Source organism: Phycodurus eques, chromosome 6 (genome assembly GCF_024500275.1).
Source record: "Phycodurus eques isolate BA_2022a chromosome 6, UOR_Pequ_1.1, whole genome shotgun sequence".
NCBI classification, from domain to species: domain Eukaryota; kingdom Metazoa; phylum Chordata; class Actinopteri; order Syngnathiformes; family Syngnathidae; genus Phycodurus; species Phycodurus eques.
The window spans coordinates 27,110,132-27,133,880 of NC_084530.1; the positions used below are offsets into that span (position 1 = coordinate 27,110,132).

At 43.4% G+C, this 23,749-nt stretch overlaps 1 protein-coding gene across 2 annotated transcripts; it reads right to left on the reverse strand.

Annotated features, from left to right (window-relative positions):
• Positions 1-425: 425 nt before the first annotated feature.
• ubn2a (ubinuclein 2a) lies at positions 426-22,415 on the reverse strand. Of its 2 annotated transcripts, none has more exons than XM_061678596.1 (17): positions 21,837-22,415; positions 19,288-19,404; positions 17,677-17,775; positions 16,396-16,506; positions 16,215-16,306; positions 14,380-14,944; positions 12,888-12,958; positions 12,588-12,717; positions 10,982-11,088; positions 10,339-10,449; positions 10,052-10,195; positions 9,380-9,430; positions 9,246-9,288; positions 6,940-8,298; positions 4,991-5,198; positions 3,586-3,654; positions 426-3,465 (listed from the first exon to the last, which is right to left on the reverse strand). In XM_061678596.1, the coding sequence occupies exons 1-17, from the start codon at positions 22,149-22,151 to the stop codon at positions 3,419-3,421; spliced, it is 3,639 nt and encodes a 1,212-aa protein (XP_061534580.1). In that variant the 5' UTR covers positions 22,152-22,415; the 3' UTR covers positions 426-3,418. The 2 variants fall into 2 exon arrangements, with proteins under 2 accessions (XP_061534580.1, XP_061534579.1); XM_061678595.1 differs by having other exon boundaries at positions 12,531-12,717.
• Positions 22,416-23,749: the final 1,334 nt, after the last annotated feature.

Consider the following 23,749-nt stretch of genomic DNA (forward strand, 5'->3'; position numbering starts at 1 on the left):
GAAGTTTGACACATCGGAGAATCCTCATGGAAGTCAGAAAGACAAAAGTGTTCACAATCTTTGTCATTGTGTTCAATGAAATTGTGTGTCAAAAGTACTAGTGGTATCCGTACTCTGTGTCGGTGAGTACTTGTAAAAGTGGTATCGAACATCTCTACTTGATAGCCAACTTAAGGTCCACATACTAGTAGTTTGTCCTCACTAGCAAGACTAGTAGAACGACTGTTGTCTTAGTAGTACTGTTATTTTCCACTACTGGATAACATTTTTGCACACCTTTGGTGTACTAGTAGGACAACCACTTTACTAGTGAGACAATAAGGCACTAGTTGTTGACTGCATGCTGCTAGTGATGTCAAATTTGCGCTTCACATGTTTTTTGCACAGTTTAAGGTTCATGTACTAGTAATTTTTGTCCCCACTGGTAAGACAATTCAGCATACTAGCAGAATGACAGCCGCACTAGTTAGTCTTACTAGTAACATTTGTCCTACTGTATGACATTCCTGCACACTAGTAGGACAAGTACTGTACATGTTACCAATAAGGCAAAACTGCACTAGTTGACCTCTGTGCGTTACTAGTAATACTAGTGAAGTACTAGATGTTAAGTAGAATTGTATAATGTCACTAGTAGCACACAGATGTCAACTTGTGCATACCAGTATTGCCTCACTGGTATCATGTACTAGTTGGCCTACCAGTATGTCAAAGTTGCTAGTGAGGACTAAGAGCGTACTAGTGCACAGACATTTAGCTGGATATCAAGAATAATTGACTAAATGCCCAAATGCTTTTCCAACATCTCGTACAAAGTGCACATCATCTCCTTTGTGTAAAATGACAAAGATTCAACGTATGTTTCTTTAAAAGTGCCTTAGACACTAAATAAAAGAACATCAACGGTCGAGGATTTTTGCTCCCAAAGTTAAGCGGACGCGAACGATCCAACACTTGTTTTCCTTTTGTTGCTATGCTTCATATCCCAATCATTCATTTCGAGTACGGTATGTTGTGTTACCGCCACTGTTTATCATAGTTTCACTCAAGTTGTTATTGTACAGGATTATTTTTCATTTGGTTGGAAGCTTTAACATTCTCAAGTAGTTTATTAACATCCAGTCATTTTAATGATGATGATGATTGTTATTTTTGCATTGCACTACAAATACTCCCAGTTTTATTTCTCGTGTATCTGGATTTCTAGACAGTAATCATTTTTGGTTTTTTTTTTTTTGTTTTGTTTTTTTTAAATAAGGAAAATAAAGCACATTGTCACTGTTCTTCAATCCTTGCACCTCAAATGTTTTCTTTGGGATGTTTAGCGTAAAATATTGACAATCATGATTAGGTGTAAGAAGAAGAGGAAACTCATCTGGAAATTACAAATACAGGAAAGTCATCCCTCGTTTATCGCAGGGGTCACATTCCAGGGCACCCCGGCGATAGACAAACTCCTGACCATATATTTGTTATTTTTAAAGCTTTATGCCTAACAACGATACAATATGCATGTGAGGTGCAGGTATTATTTTTATCACTCACATTTACAGGACTATCTGTGACTATCCTTGACCACCAGTGGAGGAATTACAATTTTTCTAATTAGCTATTGTATGCTTTCAAATTAGCTAACAATTTTGACTTTACTGTTGACGTGCAGTTGTATAGTTTAAGCCAGTTGAACTTTTGCAATATGTACATCGCACTTTAGCGTTTTTTAATTAAATGCGAAATGCCAGACTGGACATTCTCCGTCTTATACGCACACTTTTTGCTACTCAAGTCTGCAGTAAGAGTCTGTGTGGAAGAAAAATAACCGACAAATCTGCAATAAAGTGAAACCACACAAAGTGAAGTGCAACATGGCGAGGGACGACTGTAAATCTTTTGTTCACCTCTATGCCAGCAGCGTCTAGTGAGAGGCAGAACAATTTAATGCTCTTCCATCAGATGGCAGAAATGATATAATACTTGCCAGCAGATTAAGTCATGGCGTCCTGCACGGCAAGTCAATTTGTGAGGACATTGATACGAGATCGAATGTAAAATTAGTGCCTTGGCTCAATAAAGGTTGGGAAACACAGGCCCTTAGCACTCCATGAGAGAAATTGGGAGTCATCAGGGTAACTTCTGTTTTAATTCCATATTTGACACAGGAGAAAAAAATATTGCCCCCCCCCCCCCCCCCCCAAAAAAAAGGAACAAATGAAGCCACCAGTTAAATGTCTTATTGTTCACACTTGTCCACACTATATCCTTTTTAGCCCCCCAACCCCAACCTCACCCCCGTCTCACCTCCACCCAAACAGTGTCTGGTGTGGGTCACATGACTCAACGTGAAACACACCCAATCTGGAGGAGAGAGAGAGAGAGAGAGCGCGAGCTACAACAACAATCTTTGGCGTCATTCTCGGTGCGACCATGTCAGTTTCTCACACACGCACACAGAGGAAGGTGGGAATCAGGAAGAACAGTTAACGGAGGTAATCAGTCAGTTAAGGACGAAGGACCCTCGAATAGCTGGAGTGGGGGGGGGGGGGGGTGTTCCGGTTATATTTTTGCACTTTTCTCCTGCATAGAGTATTTTCCTAACGGCGTCCAAACTGAGGCGCGTGTGTTACGTTGGAAAAAGGACAAAGAAATTTTAAAAAAATCATTCAAGTAGGCTACAATCTTTACTCACATCTCTCCCTGCTGCATTCTCATTTCAAGTCTTTACCTCGCCACAATAAAAAGGTCCAGTGTGATGAAACAGCACCCAAAAAAAAAAAAAAAAAGCTTAAAAGAAAATACAATCAAATAAAAATATATCCTGTGCAACGTTGACTCCGTAGTGTCGGTAGAATGTGGAATTAACAGTATATTGTTTGCTTTTTCTCTAGGCACACACATTCGTCTCTTTCCCACACACACACACACACACACACACACACACACAGCATAACATCCCTGTGTAAATTACAAATAATTTATCAATATTTATAATTTAAGCTACTACTTAACAGTCGTCAGTGGGAGCAAGAAACGAGGAGGAAGTGAAACCACAATAAAAAGTCTAAAAAAGGGACAAAGAAAAATAAGCATCAGATTTCTTTCATTCTTGTTTTTTTTGTTGTTTTTTTTGTCGAGAACTCTGCTCCGCCATTTAAATAGAAATCCTCGTCCTCCTTCCACAGTGATCAAGGTCACTTGATGTAAACATGTTGACCAAAAAAAAAAAAAAAAAAAAAAAACTGAAAATAAGTCTTCTCTTCACCAGCTCTATCTTTTGCTAGAAAGTTCACTTGTGTGCCAAAGTCGATCCAGGCCCATTTTTTAATTAGATTAAAAATAATAATACAGAGCTCTGTGGCGTCCCATTGGCCCAATCGTCAGTCAATCAAAAGAGTCCAATGTTGTTGCGATGGAGCAGCTCTCAGTGGCTTGGCTTCCGCTTGTCTCCGCCCTGACTTTGGTTGGTGTCTGACGGCAGGAGAACAGCAACGATTATTTGGAGGGAATATTTATCAAAAATTTGGTGTAAAGAAATATATATATATATATATCTTTAAAAAATGTGACGCGAGGAGGGACTCGTCTTACCTGAGAAAGCAAGCTGTAAATGAGGAGGTAGAGCGGCCTGCGACCCGGACTGGAGACTCTTGTACAGCTCTGAGGCGGCACAAAATGGAGGATGAGAACAACAAAAACTAATCTATCCATCTATCTACATAGATTGATTATCATTGCTTTAAATGTCATATTGACAAGCGAATTACATCTAAACTTATATGATTTGCTGCACTTTTATTTTTGGACCTTGGTATTGGTAAAGGAGGCATTTTTTTAATGTTTGACCTCGACGATTTTTGACCAATAGAAAGCTATGATTCTAACACATCGCACCTTTTCCACAAAGATTAGTCGCGTGATTTGTAACCTTTTAAGGCAAAAGCACATCTGTTTTGGCTACTAGAAAATCTGGAAAGAATTCATCAAGAGCTTCAATATGCCATATGCCTTTTTCCATCTTTTCATAGTTGCCATTTGTGAATTTTTTTTTTTTTTTTTTTTTTTTTTTAAGATGTCATTTGCTAATCTCTTACCAAAAACTAAACACCGAGGTGGCTACCGACATTTTAGATGTATTAAAAGACCAAATACTTCACTTGTCAATATCAAATGTGCTCACCTGTTAATTTGGGAGTCTAATTATATATTTGCAACATTTGCAGGCAAAAAAAAAACAAAAAAGTTTTGGTCACGTTGACTTTATGAGGATATATTGACAGAAAAATTCCAACCACAGAAAGCCCTCATCCTCATCAAGGCCTTTCATCTGACATATGACTTGTGGTTTGTTGCACATCGATTTTGTATTTGTAAAACCTTACAAATAACTTACTTAGTGGAAAACAAATGTTTTGGGGTGTTGATTTGAATGAAAAATGTAGTTTGGTGACATTTTAAGCCCCCAAAAACATATTTTGGTAACCGTGTATTATACAGTGAACACCGGAATATTCGCGATTTTGGCATTCACAAATTTACATACTCTCGTTTTTTAAAAAATGTTTACGAACCTATTGTCTGCAATTTGCTGAAAAACTCACCTATTTGCTGTTTTGTACTCAGGCCAACGCAATACAAATATAGCTTTGTTGCCATCTTGTGGCATCTTGGTGTCAAGGAACTGTGTTGAAGTGAGTTGATGTGCTTCATTAAGAAAAAGGCGCTTTGCAAATGTTTTGTGGAACATATAGGCAATTATAAATCATTTCCGGATTTTTGCTATTCCTAATTAGGAGAAGCGGCTCAGAAAATGGATGGATGGACGGATGGCTGGGCTCAGTCCCCATCCCCCTGTCGTCAAAAAATATTTATATTGTACAGCGGTGCCTTGACTAACAAGCTCAATTCATTCCGTGACCATGCTTGGAACTCAAAACACAAACGAATGTACAAACAGCATGGCCGTCGAGGGTTTTCGCCTCGGGGCAGCACTCACCCAACAGGTCGCTCTGTGCTAGGGGGTATCCTGAGTTGGAGCCGGGGGCCGAGCCCATGCCGGCGGGACCCGGGGCTCCGGGGTGGCTAAAGTTGAGCAGCGGGGGGAACTGGAAGGGCAGCGAGACGGGCACCAGGCCGCCCAGCATGCCGAAGCCCAGGGGCAGCGTGGAGGGGCCGCCCAGGAGGGGGCCGCCTGCCGCAGATACCTGAAGACACCGCAAGACGCGAGGACTGCTGAGAAATTCAATCAAACGGGTGGGTGAGGCGACCGAACGCCCGTTACGCACATGAAGACATTTGGCCTTTTTTTTGTCCTGATTATTGCCCCCTTCCCGACGTCGAACGCACAGACAATCTTAAATCTAATAAAATAATCCGATAAGATTATTTGATTACTTTTTATCCCAATAATAGGGTCCGAAACGGGTCAGGGCTGACGATTTTAAATGTTGAACGCCTTCAATATTTACGACCAAAACTGTTTGTGTGTGCGGAAAGTCATGACGCCGTGAAATGTGACGTAGAGCAGAATGTAACCAATCAAAAAGTGCAGAACCGCCGCCAATTAAAACAAAGGTCTTACCCGACGTTGTTTTGACATCGCCTCCATTTTACAACAGTCCCGCTTCCGGCAAACGTCGGCGCATATGTGGAAGTGTACGCTCGTCTTTGTTTTTTGTGAGATCACGCGAGATTTCTGCCTCGGAGGACTTGTTTGTCGATCGGTGGAGGAACAGAATCTTTGTGTGTGCGGTGTTGTGTTTCGAGATCTTCAGAGCACACCACACGCAATACGACCCAAATGATGTTATAATGGCAGTGAAAAAAATAGTAAAAATACCAAGTGGAAAGTGGCTAATGCGCGAATATATATGTTGTGACTGAGCGCGACTAAGACTTGCTTAACCCACGTCACGACTTGCTTGAAATTTAGTGTGGACGCAATTGAGAAAAGAATGAAACATTTTAGAGAGGGGAAGAAGTGAGATCATTTGGTCGCTCGTGTTAAATGGGAGTCGGCACACAACTGCCACCATTTAACCTGCCTCTGATTTACCCAATTTAAACTTCAGATGTTCTAGTGGGCTGTTCCTGCTATTTCTTTATTTTGATAAATTGAAGCCAGAAGTTGTTTTTTTTTTTTTTTTTTTGCTAACACTGACTGCTGTTGAGAACTGTACATAATTCCCTATACCTTGACTAAAGACCCAGCTCCGGCCGGAGACAAACAGCCCACAGCCCAGCTGTGACACAGCTTGTCTTGCCACTCGACCCCACAGCCCAGACAGCATGACGAAGACGGGAGATTGTTGTCACGTGTACTAAACAGCCAATATTTGCCGGGAATTCCTGCAGCTCTTTTAATGTTTGTCGGCCTCTTGGCAGACTCCCTGACCAGTTTTTTTTTCATGTCACTGTTGTGCCGTATTTTCTTCACTTGATGTTGTTGTCACTGTGTTCCACGGTATATTTAATGCCTTGGAAATTCTTTTGTACCCTTCTCCTGACTGATACAATGAGATTCTTCTGATGCTGTGGAAGCGCTCTGCTGTCAGAAAAATGCCAGCAAAAGCCTACGAGAACATCTGAACTTTTGTTTTAATGAGAGGCCCTTAAAATGATGGCAGCCGTGTGCTGACTCCTATTTATGAGTTTTACTATGATTGGATAATTCTGAACACAGCCACATCCTCAGTATTTAGCGGGTGTGCACACGTGTGCAAACTTTATCGCAGTGGTTTATTTTTACTTAGCCTCTCTAAACGAGTTAAGTTTTCTGCCAATTGTGTTGTACAGGTTAAAGGCTCTGAAACTGCTTCTGAAACAATTTATCTTGGTCTCATTTTGTTTTATATCACAATACCTTTTTTAGTTTTTCTGTCCACTGTATGTAACGTTCTCCCACCTCTGATAAAAACTGTTCTTCAAATGTATTCCTTAAGTTACCTGTGAGAGGTGTGACGTCGTGGAGGGTGTGGCCAAAGCGGCCGACGTCGCCCAGCCGTTCCCCGGCTTTAAATTCTGTACGGCCACGCCCACCGGCCTCTGCCTCTGGCCGTGATTGGCAGAGCCCGAGGGCGACGGCGGCGGCGGCGTTTTGTTTGCATGACCGACAGCCGATGGGGTCTTGTTGTTGCCGGGTGAGTTGTGGGTGCCGGTGGCAGGCGGAGGTTTGGGCGCCCCCGTGAAGGCACCCGGTGTTGGCTTCGCCGCGGTCCCTTGAACGCTACCCGTTATGCCGAAAGGTGGTCGAAAAGTTTTGGGGGAGTACTGGTGTTTGGGACCTGGGGGGTGCGAGGGCGAGGAGGATGGCGAGGGGGACGAAGAGGACGAGGAGGAGGGAGGCGGGGTGGGCGGTGGCGGGCGAGGAGTCAGCTTGATGATGGGCGACGAGTTGGTACTGTGGGAGGGTTTGGTAAGCGTGGCCTGCATGGGCGTGATGAAGTTGGGCTGGGGGTGCTGGGCGCGGGCTTTTCCTTGGGTCGAGGGGGTGGTCTGGCAGACGGCCGACGGCGTCGACGCGGGGCAAAAGGACAACAAGGCGGGGTGAGGCGTGGCGATGGAGCGGGGTTGGGGCGACGGAGAGGATGACGGTGTGACGCCCCCGTTACTGCTGACGACGCCCATCTTGAGGCCGCCCTTCACCACGCTTTGAGGGACCCCCAAGGTCCCCATCGGTGAGCCGACCAAGGCTTTCTGATGATGGGGGGGCATCAGCGGGGACGCCGTGGGCGGCGGGCGCTGCTTCGGGGGCGACGGGGCGGGGTGCGGACGCATCTTGCCGACTGTTATGGCGCTGGGCCTGTTGTTGGCAGTCGCCGTGGTAACTTGTCTCTGGCTGGGGGCTCCCGTCACCTTAACCAGACTGTAGGTGGTGTCGGCGGGCCTGCAGGGCGCCCTGGAGGAGGTAGAAGAAGAAGTGGGCAGCGAGGTGGACGTGGTCATTTTCCCCGCCGTCGCCGCAGGGCTCTCTACCTTGGTGGGGGCGGCGCACGGGAGCTGCGCGGGGTAGTGGGGGGTGACGGGGGGCGGGGAGGAGGTGGGGATCTGCGGCGGAGGAGGCGACAGGGGACTGTCGGAGGAGCCCAGGCCCTTGGCGGCATTGCTGAGGAGGGCCAGCGCGTGCGAGATGGAGTCCAGAGACGGGGCGCTCAGGTCCTCATCCAGAGAGTCCGAAAGACAGATGAGCTCCGAAGGCGACGGCAGGGGCGGCGGCCGCGTCGAGATCACGGAGGACGTGGACGAGGTGGGCACGCGCAAAGCAGGCGGCATGGACGGCGGAGGTTTGCGGATCCACACGCCCTCCTGAACACACAAACATACACACAACACGAGTCCTATAAAATAATGAATTCAATGGTCAAAGTGTTCCAGTGGCTTCAGTTTTAGTTTTAGTTTCAACGACACTTCCGTATTTGAATGTTGGTCATGATGGTGGTATTTGGAGAACAAAAGTATTTTTTAGGTGGTGCTTGGTGTAAAATGTTTGAGAACCACCAAACCAGTGTAGAAAATATTCCCCGCCCCCCCCCCCAGGTATGAACTATTTTTAACTTATTTTATTAAATCAACACAACAGGAACATAACATTTTCTTTAATATGAATTAAAGTAATTTTTAACTACGTAATGACTAACGACATTTTAATAGTTTTGAAATTCATGATGCTGCAGCATATTGAAAAGCAGCATGGAATATAACAATAAATCAATATGATTGACTGTCAAAGAAGAATTATAAAATAATTACTAAAATCATACTTTTTGGATGAAATATATAAATGAATGGCGATACCTACTTTTCACTGGCAAAAATATATATTTCATATTTCTGTTTTTATTTTATTATTATTGGCAGCACGGTAAGCTTAGGCCACAGTCCTGAGGTTCTGGGTTTGAATCTCTTGCGTGGGTTTTCTCCGGGTACTCCAGCTTCCTCGCACATCCCCAACGCACGTATATTTGGTTCATTGAAGACTAAATTGTCAATAGGTGAGGGCGTGAATGTGTCTATATGTGCCCTGCGATTGGCTGGCGACTGCCCCAGGGTGAACCCCCCCATCTCGCCAAAGTCAGACATGCCCGCCTGCGAGCCTAATGGGGACATGCGCTTTAAAATAAATAAATTCATTTGAAAAATGCATGGATGAACTCAATAGTATAATTGCATTTGATTCAGCGCTTGTATTGGCGATGGTGCAGGTGGAGCTAAAATTGTGCCTAAATAATTCTTTTGTGTTTGTGGTGACAGACCTTCGCTTTGGCCTTGGGCCCGGGAACCACTCTCCTCTTGGCGCTGTACGGAAAAACAAAACACACCAAATACTGACAATCATTTCTACACGTACTGTGTGTTCTCGTTCAGCTGACGTGGGAGAAATACTCACAGGCTTCCAGTGAGGTGAATGTGAACTGACACGCTCTCCTTGAACAGAATCCTGAACACACGCAAAACATTTCATTGTCTGGTTTATGCACGAAACAACATTTGGCACCAGTGTGGCTGCTATTGGTTGAAATGTTATATCAACACAGGAGGGACAAAGAGGAATTTGCAATGTTTGTCCAGCCGACGGTGCTGTGTCTGTATTTTTATTTATTTACTTTTATTAAACACCTCACCTCCAATGCACTATAGGGTACGTTGCTACAGTGGCGACAAATTTGTACGTACTGCAAATCAGAACGCTCCCTAGCCTACCATAAACCTACGCTTAATGTAGCAGTAAAGTCATAATTACAGTTTACAATTTCTGCCACGTGTTCTTACGCCACCCAGTCGAGGAGTTCAACACGTACCCTCGCAACCGTAAATACACACATCTACTTCTTGAGGCCAGTTCTACAATTCTAATAAAGATGGTCATTGAATTAAACCAATAGTTAAAAAAAGTATTCATTATTAGGCAGTACTACATTCCCTGATACTGACCCTTTGTCCTACCGCCATTATTTTAAAACTTCATATTTAATGTATATTTTATTACGTATACAAAGACATTTTGCAGGACTTTACAAGAATCTGGGTTGATTTGACACACACACACACACACACAAACCTGGCCTGCATCCAGCCTTTGGGCCACAGTGGTTTGACCTCATTCTCCAAAAAGGCCTTGAGGTAGTCCTCCACAGACAGAGAACATTGGCTTTCCATGTCATAGCAGGTCAGCTTCACTCGCACCAGCGTGCAAAGCAGACTCCTGCGCGCGCACATGCACAAAATCAGGACCAAATATTTCATGTTGCGAAAGATAAATCAAGTGACAACGTTGTGGGGAGTGGCATCGTGTGAACGAAGTATTAAGATTCCAAAAGAAGCCTTGCGAAATAGTCCAGCCCATACCTGAGCTTGTCATCCCAGACAAACTTCTTCCGCGGGCCCATCACCCTTTTCCCAGGTTTCTCCTCATCATCATCCTCTGATCCGTTCTTGTCGCCCTCTTCTGAATGTTGCCTGCGTGTGCAAACAGTCACGGATAACTACATTCAGTTCTATAAATACAAACGCTCACCAAAATGAGCTTGAACAGGAATAGCAGCCCAAAACAAAAGTGAAATATGAAACATATCGCATTGTGCCGTCTTGGTGTGCGCTTCCTGGTTGTCTTCAGCTGCACACACGATGTTTTACAAATGAGAAATATAAAGTACAGGTATAATATAATTAATATATATATTAATATATATATATATATATATAATATAATTGATACAGGAAGTTCAGTCACCCATCTTGGAGGATGACATGTTGCGTTAATGTTAGTACACAAGAGTATATGATAGCAATATAAGGTATAATATCAACTTGAACAACACATAAGTGTGGATAAGTGCAGAAATATGCCATTTTTGTAATTTCCTGACAAAATTCAGGTTTTGCAGATGCAAGGATTCCAGCTGAAAGCAACAATTTGAATTTGACATCATGACAAGGAACGAGCAGTAGCATCGAAGAAAAAGCCTGTAATATCGCTTTTTCAACTTACTTCGCCACCTTGGCCATGCAGTCCATGTTGTACCTGGCGATCTGCTCGGGCATCACGCCGCACACGGCCAGCTGCAGCTCCAGCAGCGGCATCCGCATCCTGTCATCCTGAGGGAGGAAGGAGGAGGGAGGAAGGAGAGATACTGCAGTTAGATAAGTGGAGGCTTTTATTCATGTGTTTCGTCAACAAAAATTGAACGGTTTTCAGCGGAAGCCATCATTGAAGTCAGCCGCCGATGCCGAGCACGGTTGGGATTAGAAAAGAGCTGACAAGGCACAAACAAAGTGGGAAAACTCAGGCGCGTGAAAGCTGTGGACCTTGACTGATGTCACTGCAACACTGCCGACAGGATTCTAATAAAAGGGGAATTATATAAGGTGGCGGGCCAAACGTGATTTGTGATCATCGGTGAATATGTGCAGTTGAAGTGAACAAAACCACCCTGAACTGGTCGTCAGTCAATCGCAGGGCCGAAAATGACATAACTAAGTTCTTAAGGAGTAAATACAAAAACATGAAATATAACCTCGAAAATCTGTCACGGGGAAACTGTACTAATGTAATATTTAGACACTCTTCCTTTCAGTTACGTCAAATATTTCAACCCCAAAGGTCGTCCCATACGTTTTGAGATTTTCTTTTACGTTTTATTTTTTTATTTTTATTAGCTTATAGATCTCTTTTGTTTTTCGACATAATGTCTTTTGTAGTGTAGTGAAACTTAATTTATTTATTTTTATTTTTTTAGGTTTGACGCATGGGCCGGGTCATTTGTAGAAAAAAAATAAAAGGGCTATAAAATATATCAAATATTTCATTATAATAAAAAAATTATTTAACTCTCATTTTGATTTTGATTTGAACTAAATTCATTATAAAAACAAATTATTTGTATTTATATAGACACTCAATTATATAATTGTTTTAATTTCACTAATCTTTTTTTATTATTTACAATATAGCAATTAAATCATGTAATGAGATAAACGAATAAAAAGTAATACAAACTCATAAATAAATTTGAATTAACCCAAATGAAGGCAACAAATATTACAGGACTTTTGATGAATATAAATGCTCAGTGGGCCGGCTGTTTGTGGGCTGTCGGCCATACTTTGACCACCCCTGGTCTAACGGTGTGCACGTCTGCCTCATGGTTGAGAGGTTCTGTGTTGGGATCTCGCCTCTGCCCTGCCTGTATGGAGTTGGCGTGTTGTTCCCGGCTTACGTGACTTTTCTCCATGTGCAACAACTTCCTCCCACATTCCAAAAACATGCACGTCGGTTTCAATGAAAGACCCATTTGTCCGATGTCCGTACGGTTTAATACTGCGATTGGTTGGAGACCGGTCCATGGTGTACCCCACCTCTCGCCCAAAGTCACCTTAATAAGGACAAGTGCTATGGAAAACGGATTGCGGGTGTGTTCACTTCTTACATCAACTATAATATACAGTATGTGAAACACAATCTGTGAAGACAAATACATCTGAAAGACAAGAAGGCGGGCACAGAGCTTAGGGAAGTTACATCCAAGTGTGGCGAGCACCTTGCTGTGGGGCGTCGGCGTCGGCTGCAGCCCGTTGTCGCACTGAGCCGCCCTCACCTGGATCTTGAGGCTGAGCTTCTTGAGCCGCTTGAGGAGAGCCTCTTTGTTGCACGGCACGAAGGCCTCCAAGTGCGCGTAGATCCCCGAGCGCACGTCGGGAGGCTGCTTCTGCACCTGTAGCTCGATGCTAACAAAGGACACACAACACAAGGTTAGCCTTGAACAAAAAACACGCACGCACGCACGCCATGGTGTCAATTAAACAGCGACGGGTAGCATAGGGACCGGACGGCGCAAAACAAAAGCCTTGCGATGCCCTTGCCGGCAGTGCAGAGGAGCCGAGCTCGTCATACTCACTCCAGCAGGATGTTATTCATGTCCAGGGTGAAAAATTTCTTTCTGCCCTCCTGATCAAACTGACGAGAAGCCTGCGGGGAGAAAAAAAAAAACTGCTTAGTCAGCGCCCGACAGCAGCGTGCACCAACCGACACACTGCCTCACCTTCTTCTCAATCTGATGCCCCCAACCCGTTAACCCGAAACGGGTTGGGGGCGCCAGGGGACTTTGGCCATTTTTTTCCTACATGCTCAAGTCTCGCTAGCCGTTCACACGGTCTGTCACGGTAACGCGACGGGCCGTGTGGGGAAAGGGCTGCCGAGTACCAGAGGTTCAAAAGTGCGGATGCCAGAATGCACCCTCTCAGCCCGTCACGTTCTGATGGGGTCCCTCACGTTTCTCACGGTTTGATGAAACGTGGACACCAGGCAGCTTTGGAGCAAGATTTATACCCCCCCTCCCCCCCAGCACAAAACAAAACTTGAAAGGGCCGTGAGATGCTGGAGGAATACATTTCCCGTCCCACTATGGACCCCAAAAAGGGCTGGGGCAAAAAAATTATTTTTTTTAACTCAAAAGTTCCGCCTGGAACCACAGACATTGATTGCAGACGGACGCAATGTTGGGCCAATGATAAATTTTGCCAAAAACGACAAATGAGCATCTATAAGTGATTTTTAAGGTACTGTTAGATGTGTAATCTACATATAACATGATAAGTATGAGTGAGTTGAATGATACTTATCTTTTTTTGACTTAAATGGTAATCGCTAGTGCGCTAATGCTAATCACGATTGCTAATCATTTAGCAATTTGCTGTTTTAATACCATACACACAGTACCAACATATGCAGTTTAAGGATTGCAGTCCATCCCTCATAAAAATAAAATGCATGTTAGTAGTAAATATAAAAAATAGTAATAAATACAATTTACAGAACAGTGGGGGGTTATTATTTGATTATTTGATCAATAATCAATAGAATATGACTCTAAAAAGATTCAATGGTGACAGCCGTACATCTTGTTACGTAGTGTCACGTTTTGTTGCGTTCCCCGCTTTTTACAATGACCAACTCGGTTTCTCATTCGCAGTCACTGCTGGGTTCAAATGTTTTTGGACAGTTTCGAAGTCTCTCCCGGCCTCCACAACAAACGCTGCCTGTCTGTTTTAGAGATAATGTCAAGAGTGTGTTCGGCTGTTATATCTGCCCAAGGTGGCTACTTTAATGAGTCAAAGGTTTAGAATACATTTTTGTTTGTAAATTGATTCCATGATATATTTTGTAATACATTTTTTTTCTGTGCTTTCATTTCAGAGTAAAATGAGAAAATGGAACTGCATCACTTTCAATTTTAAAAAAGCTGGGGAAAAAACGGGGTGTTCTAAAAATGTTGTGACCGATATCGTAGGTCAGTGATAGACGACATTTTTCCGAGGACCCCCTTTATTTGGAACCGTTTCTCCCTCGCGCTTAGCTTCGCCTGCCCCCGCGCGCTCCGTGTGACTCACCGTCCGCAGGTCCTCGATACGTTTGACGAGAGGAGGAGGCAGTCCGCCAGGCAGCTGCGGAGGAGAATACAGTCCACTGGAAGACCCCAGGCCTCGCCCTTGGACGCCCCCGCCCGTTCCTCCTTTTTGGCCGGACGCGCCGACTCCCAGAATGCCGTTCTCCCTGACCGTGGACGTGGCGTGCTGCTGGTCGCCGTCCAACAAGCCGAAGTCTAGGTCGCCGAGGATGTCCTGAAGCTCCTTCTCGTTGGCCGAGCCCAGCAACGACATCACGGCGGGGTCGCCGGTCAGGTCCGCCAGCAAGAGGTCGCTGTTGGCGGCGGCGTTGGCGCCGACCGGCGGCTGCGCGGAGTCGGACGCCAGCAGGTGCTTGGCCGCGTCGGCGGCGCACGGCTTGTTGGCCACGCCTCCCGCCAGGCCGGCGGGAGCCACGCTGAGGTTATTCTTCCTCATCTGCTCCTTCTCCATGGTGAAGCGCCGCAGCATGGCCGCCAAGTACAGAGAATCCTTCATCAGCTTCTTACGCTTCTTCTTCTCAGGACGATGGAGGCTGACTGCTGCCACTCTGTTGGGAATTTTTTGTTTTTGTTTACATTTCTCATTTTTCGAGATGATTTTTTTATTAATCCCTCGTCCATCAGTAGCGTCGGTCTAGTGAATTATATGCAGTATGCCTGTGAGTAGATTTATATTCTCTATCTGTATGTGTCCCGACAACATTTGTGCGTGAATATTTGTTGTTTGAAGGTGTATGAATACCACAAGTGCGATGCTAATTTTTCTTATCCCGTCAGTGGCGTTTTATATTGTGTGTTAGCATTGAGCTGGCGATGTTTGTAAAACGAAGTATACACAACGTGTAAAATTCAGCTGGAGCGTCAATAAACAAAGCCGTGTACGATTATAATTGAGTTATTATAATTGATTAACTGTTGTTAAATTAGATGAAAACATTTCAATTTGTATGTGCAAAATTAATTTTCAATTAATTGAAGTATTACGTACTAAGAGATTAAATCATTTATATGTTCACATTTGATATTTTTGTTGCATTTTTGAAATAGGAAAATGGCCCAAAAATAATAGATTATTTCCATTTATTTATACTCAATTCTAATAACGAAACAACAAATGCTTTTAAGAATAAACATTTGTGTGCTTCATTGGATGACAAAACTAGTTTGAGAGTGAGTAGTGCACTCCCATTTGATCTCAAAATGTTGAGGACACACCTGACCCACAATCAATTCTAAATAATCGGCAGACTTACTAAATATCAATTCATTGACTAATTGATCATTACAGCTTCTCTATTCAAGAGACCTTTTTTTGTGCTAAAATAAAGAACTGACAGCACAGTAAAAGATGAGCACCCGGGATCGGCCGCCCTCGCGAAGACGCTATGGCTGCCGCTGCTATTTTTAGCTCTTGTTTTCAAGTTTGACTATTTGGCCTAAGTGAGCGTGGATAATGGAGCGCTTTTCTCCAAGGTGGCTGCAAACTGACAGCGAGTCAGCATGCCCGCTGTCTCAAAATGCAAGAGAGTGCCTCGGTGCTGTCGCGCAGGCTTCATTAGCATGCTAAAAGCGAACTGACCTTTCATGATATTTTGTGTTCATTTAGATCACGATTTAAAGGGGACATATTATTATATTATCAAAAGATAAGCAGAGCTGCATCGAGTTTTAATCCTTAGGGCATTTTGGCAAAAGTATGTCAATGACATGTTATTAAAAGATCAGGGCACTGTTTGAAATTGTGGGGGGGGGGGAAGCATAATATGTCTGCGTTGAGTGATGCACTCATGAGAGGCGGTCATACGCCTGAACGCTTACCCTTGTTTAGGTTCATTGCTCTTCTTCTCTTCCACGTTGGTCATTTCCTTCTTCTTCCTCATCTTGGCCTGTTCGCTGTCGTCGTTCGCGTTCTGATATGAGAAGGCAAGACGTCACTGAACTCTTTAGAGGCTGCGCGAACCGACAAAGTTGAGCAAACGGGACACCGAGGCTAGCTCACCGCGTCGTCCTCGCCTTCAGAGTCGGATGCCGCTCGGAACTGCAGCGTGCCGGTGTTGATGTAAAAACCGCCGAGCTTTGTGGTCAAAGAGGCGGGCACCAGCTCGTCATACTGGCGGATAAACAGAAAAAGTGTTTGTCATGCCATTGGGTCCTCTCGGTTAAACAACACAAAACAAATTGACTATAACTCTGCCAAGGCTGAATAACTCATATCATTTATTCAATTAATTGAGCATGATCAATCAAATGATTGTGGTTTTAATTGTCCCTTGACGCAATTGAGTGCACTAAGAGCATTTCTCCGCTCAATAGGGCACTAGCGTTGAAACCGGAGTTCAGAGGGGAGAAATTCGACCATACCATTAAACTATATCAGAAATATCACTTCATCTATTCAAGGAAATTCCTAATGCTGACTGCCACGCATCGCAGCCTTTTTAACCCCCTCACATACACAGTGCCGTCTGTTGGATCAGGTGAGTGACTGCCTCACTGAGCCCCAGCGCCAGTCGACTTTCATGCTGTGAAAAAATAAAATTCTCTAACTGCACTCTTGTCTCTTTAAAAAAAAAAATAATAATAATAATAATAATAATTGGTTCTTTTTGGGGGGGTTGAGGGACCTACAATATATGTCACTCTTGTACAAAAGTTTGCAAAAATGGGTTTGGGAGGTTTTGCGTAATCGTGACACACACACACAACCAAAACAATCACTTGCCTTGCTTACACACACTGGCACGCACGGACACACACACACAGACACATTCCGATCTGAAGATAGACAAATTTCGTAGTTTTTTGTTTCCCCTTTTTACGTTGCCATGACCCATGACTGAATTGTGCCACTTGAAAGCAAAAAAAAAAGAAAAAGATTTGTGTCACTTGAACCGAGCAGCGTAAATCCATCCTTTGAATCAATCTCAGTAGACCAAAGATGTTTCTACTGCCAAAGAAATAAGATCAGATTGCACTGTCTGCAGTTGTCAAAGCAAATGATAAAATGTTACACTTGAAAAAAAAAAAAAAAAGTATAAAACAAGCTGATATCTAATAATGTTGAGTCATGTTGGACGATTATTATTTTTATTTTTTTTAAAGCAACAACTTGAGTGCCACTTAATGAAAGTGTTCCGGTCAATGTCACTGCAGTCACTACAGATGAGTCAGCAACAACAACAGTGATGTGCGTGGGACATTCATAAGCAGGAATTGTGACTTTGAAAAGGTCATCAGTATCATTAAATACAGTATGTATTTGTCAGGGGGGTTTACTCACAGCCTCGGAGTTGTCAATGAAGGGGTCGGTCTCATCGTAGCCAAAGCCAATATCAATCAAATCCTGCATTCTGTCCTTCCTCTTCTTTGTCATGTTGCCCTGCAACATCAAGTAAACAAACATCACTCATTTTGAACGAGAAAAACACATGCAACGGATTCAACTTAAAATTCCATCTCACGACCAAAGTGATGACAAAACATTTAAAGAAAATAAAGAAATACAAATATGCAATATATATTCGCAATACATATTTCCGGTTTGCCGATGTCAAATTCATCTTTCTGCTGATTTTTGGGAAAATCTGTTCGCCTTTCTTCACTGAAAAACTCGTTTGCCGTTTTTGTGCTCAGACCAAAGAGTTAAAAACATTGTTTTGTCAAAAATGCCATTTTGTGTCATCTGTGTCAAGGACCTTTGTTGAAGTGAGCTGAGGAGTGTCTTTTAGACAAAGGCACAAGATTTGCCAAAAATGACAATCTTGACAAAATGCGAGGTCCGGGTTGGAACGGCCACTTCAACCAGACTACAACGCAGCAAGAATTCTGAAAATCGGATGACGGGTTTGGTCAGAAAACCCCTTCAAATTACAGTAAAACAGTAAAATATTATTATTTGTTATTATATAATTTCTTGTTAAAATGTTATGTATTCATTTATATTTATTTCTAAACATATCTCCTCGACGGTTCATTTCGTTTGCTACTCGGGGAATGCAGGTTTTTTTTTTTTTTAGAAAATTCCACAAAGATGGCAGCCACTTGTCACGTTGCAACTTGTGAGTATTAAAGGAGCAAAAAAAAATAGTTATTGTATCCATTACATATTTTTTTTATTTAATCGGCTAATTAATCGGTTACTGGAGTTTTTTTATGCCAAATATCAGAATCGGAAAAAAATAAAATAAAATCCATACTTGTCACTACAATGTGATAAGGCAAAAAAAAAAATGCTTTAAGAGCTTGTTGGTGGTACACTGACATGTCATAAGGGAAAGCCATCACTCCTGTTGCCATGGTAACCTTAAAAGGTGTTTCATTGTTTTCTTCTGCTTTAATCAACTGATGAAACAAATGTTGTGACATTAACATTCAACAGTAAAAGTAAATTAAACCAATATGCAAAAAGAGGTTATGAGGGTGGGGGGTGGGGGTAACTGTATTTTATGCATCTCCATTTAATGTTTTGACCCCAATAAAGTGCAGGGAGTTGTTAATTTTATAAGGGTTGATAGTAAAAGTTTCCAGTTGTTTGTGAACAACAATGAAAAAAAGTTTACTTATGTTTTTTTTATACATTTATGTACTTTTCTTATTTGTCTTTAACTTAATAGCATAATCTCCCAAATCCCAATAGATTCTCAACCATACAGGTCATAGTAACCCGCAAAGGTTGAATTGAACTAACTGGACTTGTTTGTCGAATGATTTGTCTTTTGTTTTTCAAAAACATTCAAAAATGACTTGGGCAACTGTGCTATAAGGCTAACGCGTTGAATAAAATTGTACGGAACAGGTTTCCATAAAAATATCAAATTAATGTTTCTCTTTTTAGTGTATGCAGTTTGCGTTTTCAAACAAGGATCCTTAAACGCATATCATAATGACTCACATATTTATTCTCAAACTTCTTCGCCAGGGCCTCCACCTGCAGTCGCTCCCTCTCGTCGTCGTCGAAGGGGTCGTCGGGATTCGGGGCCGCAGTCACGCTCGGAGGTTTGTTCTTCGTCTGGAACCGATGTACGCGAATTTGATGTTAATAAACAGCAAACGGCAACAAATGGCGGTTGACACATCATCGCATATCACGGCAAATATATATATTTATATATTTTTATATATTTATATATATATATATATATACAGAATCAGAATCAGAATATATATATATATATATATATATATATATATATAGCATACATATATATATAGCATATAGCATACTGCTATAATACGATAAAAGGACACAATATTACAACATGAACTACAAAGTTATTTGCCAATAAAATGTGTTCTCGCTTGAGGATCAATAAAACAGTTTAGAGCATTACATGGAGTTTGGGGAAAAGTCAGGTTTTAAATAATAACCTTAGTTTATCCATCCATTTTCTGCACCGCTTTATCCCCAAGGGTCGCGCCCGTGCTGGTGCCTATCCTAACGATCTTCGGGCGAGAGGCGGGGTACACCGTGAATCGGTCGCCAGCCAATCGCAGGGCACATACAAACAAACGACCATTCGCACTCACATTCACACCAACGGGGAAATTTAGAGTCTTCAATAAACCTACCACGCATGTTTTTGGGATATGGGAGGAAACCGGAGAAAAGCCACGCAGGCACGGGGAGAACGGTGCAAACTCCACACAGGCGGGGCCGGGATTTGAACCCCGGTCCTCAGAACTGTGAGGCAGATGTTAACCTTAGTTTCGAGTAGGAAAAATAAACACATTTGGGGTTTACATTGAAAATATTTTGACTTTTGGGTTGCCATCTTTTCCTCACTGATGTAAGAATGAATACAAATGGTGGAAGCAGTGGTCCTCAAACTGGTCCTCCCTACCTTAGCTTTGAGCCAATTAAAAGCTCACCCAAAGTTGTACAGGTGAGGCAAGGCGACCTAGTTGCGGCTTGGAAGCACATACCTCGGGTCAAAAGATCCCTACGTGAGGATAAATCACGGCTTTTTGTTTTTTTTTGCAACGTATAAATTGGCACCATGACTCTGCCAATGTTCAGCGTCATTGACTCTGTGAATACCTTCCACCGGCCTCCTTTCTTGTCATATGTAAAACGGTGCCATAATGATTGCACTCCTTTTGTATGTTACTTAGCTGGAATTAAAGGCGCGAGCTGCTTTTTCGAGAGAAAACGCTAGAACGCTTGCAAAAGTCGCTAAATGTATTATAGTAACCAAATCAATCAGGCTATGTTCACACTGAAGGTCAATTCCGATTTTCTGGGACCCTCATGCGGCAGGCATCCGACATATACGTCGACAAAACGTCACAATTGTTCGACAAAACAGGCACGCCACAAAACAGCTACAGCGGAGAAAAGAAGATGCTTTAGAACTGCTTAATATGAGAAAATGTTGGCTTGGGTTGCACAAAAACCTTGAAATCGCCACAAATGCGTCACGATGAGTTTTATGAGTTTCATGACTGAGGATTTAGCAAAAAAAACATCATGGCCTGTAGTGTGAACGTAGCCTAAGCGGGGAAACCGGGTCAAAAAAAAAATATATATAAATAAAAGGGGTAACTTTCCACAAATAACAGGAGATAGTTTCCCCAAAAAAATTTACAAATAGTTGCATTTGTGAATGCCAAAAGGCAAATTTGCAAGGGTCCAATTGCACTTCATATTAAATTAGAGACACAAGATGGGTCATAGATGGCTTTTTATTTATTTATTTAAAGATCCTCTTCATCATGTACAACCACATCATAATTACTGCTGCAACAAATATTTATTGCAAACTCCTCCTTAATTAAGTGAATTTCGAAATCTATACCTTTTTTTTTTTTTTTTTTTTTTACTTTGGAAAGGAGTCAAATCAGTACTTATACTTGTATGAGTATTTGTACTTCTACTTATCCTACTTAAGTACAGCGTGGGAGTACTTTTGGCACCTCTGGCTTGAAATGGTGCAAATTAAAAAATAATAATAATAAAGCAATCCGTGATGCGGCCCAGGTGGAGTGCGCGACATGCTACATCCTGGTACTCATCTCTCAGCTGCAGCCAGAGGGCCAGCGAGCGAGCAGGCGGCGGCGGCGGCGGCGGCTGCGGCTGCTGCTGCTGCTGCTGCTGCTGCTGCATGTGGCATGTGGACGCCTCTAATGGCTGTGTGACTGTTGCTGGGCAAGAGGCGGCGGCACAGGTAGCAGCAGCACCACCGTGTCATAATGAGCCCGGTCGTGTCAACACCTCCAGATGGTGTGAAACGACCGAATCGGGAGTTGGAACAACAACAACAACAAGTCCCCCTCCGCCGTCTTTATGCGTTGGTCATCCGAGGGAGGACAAAGTGCACTTCCCCTCCTCGTCCTCTTGTCTTATCCAAGCCATGACAAGTCCGCACAAACACGGCAAAGTGCGATAAAATGCCGAGTGCGGCTCACTCGAGTGAGAGGGGGAGGGGGGAGTGTGGCACGTACCTGAAGGTTGTGGAGGAGTTCGCCGTAATTGAACTCGGCAGAGGCGCGGTCGTCGGGCTCGCTCAGGGGCAGGTTGAGCCGCACCGTCGCCCTCTTTTCGGCTCCAGCCTTGTCCCTCTCGCCGGCTTTGGCGTAGCGGCTGGCGGCGCCTCCTGCCCCGGTCTCCGCCAACCCTTCCGCCGCCGCTACGACCTCGTCGTCTTCGCTCAAGTTGTAGTCGGCCTCGTCCTCCAACCGGCGTTTCCTCGACTCCGAGGCGGCCCCGGTCGCGAAGGCCGACAGGGTGACAAACTGCACTTTTCTCGGTTCGGCCATTTGTATGAGCCGCGTTCCCGCACCTCTCTCCGGACACACGGCGAAGAGGAGACGAGAATACTTGGCCAAACTACTCCAAATTGTTGCCTTGAGGACGGTTCCGCGAAGCCCCAACGGCTGCTCAGCGGCTACGCGGAGGTGGCGGCCTCCTCCTAACCATACGAAACGGACTCCAGGGGATGCGACGGTCGGGGGAAAGTTGTTTTTACGGCAGCTACTGGCATCCTCGATTTGCTATGAGACCGACACATTCACAGGAGCCATCTTGGTTTTGGGAGTAAATAAAATATCAGACGGGGGAAGAGGGGTCACTACGCATGCGTGCACGCGCTGACCGGAAACGGCGTGACACCAATCAGCGGCTACCCCGACCTTAGACCCGCCCCCTGTCACAACACCCGATAACAACAACATTACTACTACTTTAATGACCTTCTGAAAAAGTCTTGTCAGAAGGACAGACAACAGGTCGCTAAAGCGATGCTCACACGCCGCGTCGTGACGACGAGCACTTAACATATGACTTAACGTCTCGGGGAAAATGCTGATTGCAGGTTTTATTCCCCCCCCCCCCCCCCCCACTATGGCAATTGAATGTTGTCACGGTTGCTCATGATCCCGACGCTTGTTTTCACATGACAGCAGAGCACACACCTGTTGACTCATCAGTGCTGTGTTCGCGCAGATGACACGACTTGAAACATGATAGCGATACCATGGGCCGGATTAACCCCGTGCGGGGTGGGCCGGGGTCGGGGGGCACTCGGAACACAGCCAATGTTGCATAGGCCCCCACCCCGCCAGGTCATACACTGCGTCTAATCCACATAGACCAAAAATAACAACACAAGCGCCTGTAAATATGTCTAGATTAAAGCAAGAGCCCATTTAAATGTCTACTGGGATATATATATGTATATATATACATATATATGTATATATACTTTATTTCGTACACGCTGCAGTTAATTATTTGCATTTTTTTGGTAATAAAACGAATATTTTTGCACTAACACACCAGCCACATTATGTTCACCCGCGGGTCTAAGTAAGATCTAATAGAATGTAATATTAAAACAAAAATTATAGCGGTATAATGCTTTATCATCTTTGTAAAGGCAGAATGTTTGGCCAAATCCTCCCACCCACCCCCTCAAAAAAAATCACATATTTTTGTTTCAATGTTTTGATTTTTTTCCCCCTTTTGGCTACTATCTTTCAACATACGAGTAAATTTTGTTCTTTTTTTAATGTACACATTGCTGCAGTCTATTTCTAGTAAACCTTGAAAAAAAAATGCATATTTTTTTATTTGTAGAATATATTTATTTTAAATTCATCTACTGTCATTTTTCACACAAGAGTAAATTTTGTCCCCCCATAATGCAGCTATTCATTTGCATTGAGACCCCTTAATAAGATCCCTAAAATAAGTTTTATTTATTTTTTATTTCCTATCAGATTTTTTTGGAATGCCCCAACTGTCCTTTTCCATACAGTATTTATTTTTATTTTGTTACACATGCAGGTATTATTTCCATTTTATTTTTTGCAACAAGACCAAATCGCCCCAAAACTGTGTATAATTTTGCACTCAC

Coding starts and splice junctions, on each gene's coding strand:
- ubn2a (XM_061678595.1), bottom strand. CDS start 22,151: ATGGCCGAACCGAGAAAAGTGCAGTTTGTCACCCTGTCGGCCTTCGCG. Junction 14,945..16,214: donor AGCAATGAACCTAAACAAGG/GTAAGCGTTCAG, acceptor AATTCCCAACAG/AGTGGCAGCAGTCAGCCTCC. Junction 10,196..10,338: donor GTCTGGGATGACAAGCTCAG/GTATGGGCTGGA, acceptor GTGCGCGCGCAG/GAGTCTGCTTTGCACGCTGG.